The following is a 5,554-nucleotide window of genomic DNA, read 5'->3' on the forward strand; positions in this document are numbered from 1 at the left end:
GTGGTACCTATTTATCTACTTGCAATTTCTTGCTTTCGAACTGCTAGGTTGGCAGGAGCTGGAACTAGAGACGGGAGCTCACTCCGTCATGCGGCAACTCGGGTCTTGAACTGCTGAACTACCGACCTTCCACAGCCTGCAGTTCAGCGTCTTAACCCCTTGAGCCACCGCAGCTAGATATACAGACATGGTATTTGGACTTTCGGAGAAGCCACTCATTAAATTATCCTACTAGGCCAGTTAAGAGGGCAGGAAGATGGATTCAAGCACCACAGTGATGATTGCCCATGGAACCCTACCCGTTCGTCATTTTTTTTTTCTTTTTGCCATCTAGGGGCAGCTGACGCCTGGTGACCCTGTAGGGTTTTCAAGGCGAGAGATGTTCAGCAGTGGTTTGCCATTTCTTGCCTCTGCGTCCCACCCCTGGACTTCCTTGGTGGTGCAGTGTTCCCTCTAAGCTGAGTCAGTGTGAGCTAGCTCACCGTTTTTTTAGCCTCCAGCTCACACGTTTTTGCCTTATCTCAGTCGCTCCAGAGCAAACTAATTTATGGCGTAGCCAAATCAATAGCTCACAACTTCAGCGCCAGTAGCTCACAAAGTAGAATTTTTGCTCACAAGACTGCACAGCTTAGAGGGAGAACTGGATACTGACCAGAGCTGGCCCACTTAGTTTCCAAGATCTTATGAGATCAGGCTAGCCTGTGCTACCTAAATTAGGGCACAAGTCATCACACTAATGCCAAAGTACAGGAGTTTCTCCTGAAGTGCAGGGCTGGGGTAGGAAGGAAGGAAGGCAGGAAGGCAGGCAGGCAGGCAGGCAGGCAGGAAGGCAGGCAGGCAGGCAGGCAGGCAGGCAGGCAGGCAGGCAGGCAGGGAGGCAGGAAGGAAGGAAGGGAGGAAGGAAGGAAGGAAGGAAGGAAGGAAGGAAGGAAGGAAAGCAGGAAGGAAGGCAGGCAGGAAGGAAGGAAGGAAGGAAGGAAGGAAGGAAGGAAGGAAGGAAGGAAGGCAGGCAGGCAGGCAGGCAGGCAGGAAGGAAGGAAGGAAGGAAGGAAGGAAGGAAGGAAGGAAAGCAGGAAGGAAGGCAGGCAGGAAGGCAGGAAGGAAGGAAGGAAGGAAGGAAGGAAGGCAGGAAGGAAGGAAGGAAGGAAGGAAGGCAGGAAGGCAGGAAGGAAGGCAGGAAGGAAGGAAGGAAGAAAGGAAGAAAGGAAGAAAGGAAGCAAGCAAGCAAGCAAGCAAGCAAGCAACAAGTGTGACATCAAATGTCTTTCTTATTGGACAGAGTGAGTGAGCGTTCCAAACAGAAGTTCGCAACTGATATGTTTCTAAGGCTTCAGTATAAATGAGGGCCAAGCTAAGAAGTGAAGAGGACGAGATTGGATTTATACCCCACCCTTCACTACCCGAAGGTGTCTCAGAGCGGCTTACAAAGTCCTTTCCCTTCCCCTCCCCACCACCGACACCCTGTGAGGTGGGTTGGGCTGAGAGAGCTCTTGACAGAAACTGCTCTTTTTCAAGGACAGCTCTTATCAGAACTATGGCTTGCCCAAGGTCATCCAGCCAGGTGGAAGTGGAGGAGTGGGGAATCAAACCTGGTTCTCCCAGATAGAGTCTGTGCACTTAACAACGACACCAATCTGGCTCACTAAACTAGGGAAGACACTGGGCCCCGTGTTAGCTACGGGCCTGCTTGGGGAAAACATTCAGGCTTCCTGTATGTTGAGCGCATGTTTCCCCACACTACTCAAGAGACTCAGTGTGCCACCATGTCAAGTTTGACTGCAAACACACAAAGCAGCGGTGGCCATCTCTGTTGGTTTCCACCAGACCAGACGATTTCAGCCTTTTCTTTTTTTAAAATCAGAATGCTTTATTTGGCTGAACAAACAGTCCGCGTACTGTGACATCCTGAGGGTTTTAACGGACGTCGAGCGCTACACTGTAAGACTGATCGTCATTAATACAATTCCGAAAACATGAGCCGAACGGAAGCGGTACAGTCAAGGCTGAGTGAGGTCAGGGGGCAGAGCTGGCTAAAGGGGGCAAAATGGGGAAATTCCTGTAGGGTCCCCTACCTCCACATGGCACCCGGGGATCTCCTGCGATTACAACTGATCCCCAAGTGACCAAGATCCGTTCCCCTGGAGAAAATTTCATTTCATTTCTTACATTTTTTATCCCGCCCTCCCTGCATTGCAGGCTCAGGGCAGCTCACAACAAGGGCACCAAGTGCCAAATATAAAACATTAAAATCGGAGTAAAAACAACCAATGAACATTAATAAAGTGCTCCGTGATGTTCTTATTTTAGTCAAGTGAACCCAGAGCCCATTTCGGCGGCACCGATCCATCACGGTACTGTAGTGATCTTCTATTGGGCCATCCCATTGCTCCGTTGTTATCACAGGATGGTTGGTGGTGGTGGTAGTGGCGACTCCTAATTAAAAGCCTGGTGGAAGAGCTCCATCTTGCAGGCCCTGCGGAACTGTGAGAGGGAGGTCCCCCGGGGCCCTGATCTCCTCCAGAAGCTCATTCTACCAGGTAGGAGCTGCCACTGAAAAGGCCCTGGCTGTTTTGGTGGGCAGACTCTATGGCACTACATCCTGCCAAGCTCCATGCCCTCCCCAAGCCCTGCCCGGGCTCCACCCCCCAAAATCTCCTGGTATTTCCCAACCCAGAGAGGGCAACCCTAATCCTGAAAGCTGTTTATTGCCACCAAACAAGCTCCCGATGGTTACTGGGACTAGGGTTGCCAGCTCCCAGGGCCAGGTGGGTTCCCCCGCTTTTGGGAGCTCTAATCCACTGTCGGCCAGTTGGCCAGTGGGGGGAACCCCCACCCCAAGCCCTGTCTCAAGCCACGGCCACCCTGCTCCCACCCCTCCTGCAGAGATTTAAAGGGCTTCAGCTGATGGGCGGGGAGCACATGGCCCGCCAATCAGCTGAGGGGCCCTTTAAATCTTTCAGCAGGGAGGGAGAGGGGTGGCCGCTGGCTGCAGCTCCGCTCACAAAAAGATCCTTTAAAGGGTCTTTTTGCGAGAGGGGTGGGGGCCGCAGTGCGCGGGCATGAATCCCAAGCAGAGAATCACCACTGGGAAATCAGCCCCGTGCACCACGGACCCCACCCTGCTCATGAAAAGACCCTTTAAATGCTCTTTTTGTGAGCAGAGCTGTGGTCGGCGACAGCCCCTCTCCCTTCTTGCGGAAAGATTTAACGGTCCCTCCAGTTCAAAATGGAGGGAAGTGGAAATTCTGAAGAGTAGCCTTTTGAAAGAAGGGACAGGACAGAAGATACCAGGGAAGCAGGCAGCTCACTTGGCCTACTCACAACCATGGGCTTTTCAGCATTCTCATTTTCCTTGCTTGTAAGTTCCTGTTTCTTGGGAGGGGGCTCTGCTCCATGTGTGTTTTTGCTCCCTCTAGTGGTTGATTCAATACTACACTGGTTTATGCCCGGGATATCATCTTTCTGCAGATTTAAACTGAGGGAGCAAAATGCGTACAGAACAGACTCCCCCCGCCCAGAAGAAACGGGAACTTACAAGCAAGAAAGATGAGAATGCGAAACAGTCCCATGTTAGGAATCCCTTTGTTTACATAATATAGGACACGCATACAGCCTGCTTTCTTTATTACGTTGTGGAGGATATACAATCTAAACCAGATGGTATTTTGCCGGTCTGTCGTGCCCCACAAACAGTGACCCTTAGGAGCAGTGTTCCCTCTAAGCTGAGTTAGCGTGAGCTAGCTCACAGCTTTTTAGCCTCCAGCTCACACATTTTTGTCTTAGCTCAGGAAGGGTGGCTCCAGAGCAAACTAATTTATGCAGTAGCCAAATGGCTTGCTCACAACTTTAATGCCAGTAGCTCACAAAGTAGAATTTTTGCTCAAAAGACTCCTCAGCTTAGAGGGAGCATTGCTTAGGTGTGATCCTCACCTGCTGAAGCCCAGTCAAGCAAGTGGCTTGCTTCAGCATGTAGAGTACTCTGAAAGCCCCCCCGCCTTTGCACTTCTCGAATACACCTCTGCTCACCTTTGCTTTTTCTAGCTGTGCCAGGGCTTGGCGCTCTGCTTCCTTGCGCAGGGCTTCACGGTCTTCCTCCAGCGACACATCAGAGTCAGACGGGCGACTGGTGTAGGACTCAGCAGAACCCTGAAGGGGACAGGAGGGAAGAGGGAGGTGTGAAGACCATGCGGGATACCCGGTCAGAGCTACGCTATTATCAGGGCCTTCAGACAAAGCTCTTTGGTAATGCAGGCAGTTCTCAAAAGCCTCTGGCTGCTGTGCCTCCCAAATCTCACATTTCACCCCAAACCCACTGCAGCTCTTATGCACACATCTGGTCTACCATTGGAAATCTTTGGGAATTCACTCTCCTCTGGCTGTATACTTCGCTGTTCCCCGGCAGCAGCGTAAGATGCAACAGGGCACTGCTGGTGGTACACTGACCACCCCATCTGCTGGTAAAGCGTACAACTACTATCCCAGACAAATGCCTACAGCTGCCTAACTGCAGGTTGGTTATACCGCACAAAAACTGGGGTGTGTGTGTGACTCAACTCAAGATATATCTGTGAACAAAGAGGGTCAAGCTAACACTATAGAATATAAAAAATGCAAATGTTTATTAAGGTGTACACATGTTAAAACATACTATGATTAAAAGAAAGAGTCTACATTCCAGACTTTTAAAAGCTTTTCTAATAACAAATACACTTGACGGGTAAGCACTCTTTAACTTAGGACCAAATGCGTTTCGGCCCCTTCGGGCCTTCCTCAGTGGTCACTATTCTCTATATTGCACTGACACACATCCAAAATACACTTATAAAAGGTTTTTGTGTATATATATATATATGTGTGTGTGTGTGTATGTATATGTGTGTGTGTATACATATAAGCAAATATAAAGCCAACAGTCGTGATAGTCTGACCTGCAATCAACAGTCATAAGACTTATAAGAATTGCTGTACATGTATTGTGCTCTGAAGCAATTTGCAAGGTCCCTTTAATTGCACTCTGGTAACATACACCAGAGAGAGACGCCCAGGATCCAGAAAAAAACACTGCGTGTTAATTGAGATCAGCGTCCTATCTGAATTGTGATGTGAGTTACTACTAGGTTGATTAGTTGTAATTTGAAATATTTTGAAATATCTTGTATGTGTTCATAACAAAGATAAAATTATTATGTTGCAGATGCTTAAGACTTGTTGTCTAACTTTTATGAAAGTGAGAGCTTTGGCACCTCTATAATATCTCCTGAAGAAGATTCATTTTTTGAAACGTTGGTAAATAATCCGGAGATGACGTTGTACCTTGGTTTATAAATTCTATTAAGTTGTGTATCATATTGTAATGCTTCAGAGCACAATACATGTACAGCAATTCTTATAAGTCTTATGACTGTTGATTGCAGGTAAGACTATCACAACTGTTGGCTTTATATTTGTTTATCTGTTTTAGTCGTGGGTGTCCAGATTTTTTTGTGTATACATATATACATACATACATACATATACATATACATATATGTGTGTGTGTGTGTGTGTATACACA

At 48.3% G+C, this 5,554-nt stretch overlaps 1 protein-coding gene across 2 annotated transcripts in view; it reads right to left on the bottom strand.

Moving 5' to 3' along the window:
- Positions 1 to 5,554, bottom strand: part of CACNB1 (calcium channel, voltage-dependent, beta 1 subunit) — a 93,324-nt gene that overhangs the window by 33,007 nt on the left and 54,763 nt on the right. For both annotated transcript variants that reach the window (XM_015420793.1, XM_015420792.1), the window contains exon 3: positions 4,027 to 4,146. In XM_015420793.1, coding sequence (XP_015276279.1) covers positions 4,027 to 4,146 — 120 coding nt within the window. The remainder of the gene's footprint in view (positions 1 to 4,026; positions 4,147 to 5,554) is intronic.

The sequence above is a fragment of the Gekko japonicus genome, unplaced genomic scaffold (genome assembly GCF_001447785.1).
Source record: "Gekko japonicus isolate JY-2015 unplaced genomic scaffold, Gekko_japonicus_V1.1 scaffold1849, whole genome shotgun sequence".
Lineage (NCBI taxonomy): Eukaryota > Metazoa > Chordata > Lepidosauria > Squamata > Gekkonidae > Gekko > Gekko japonicus.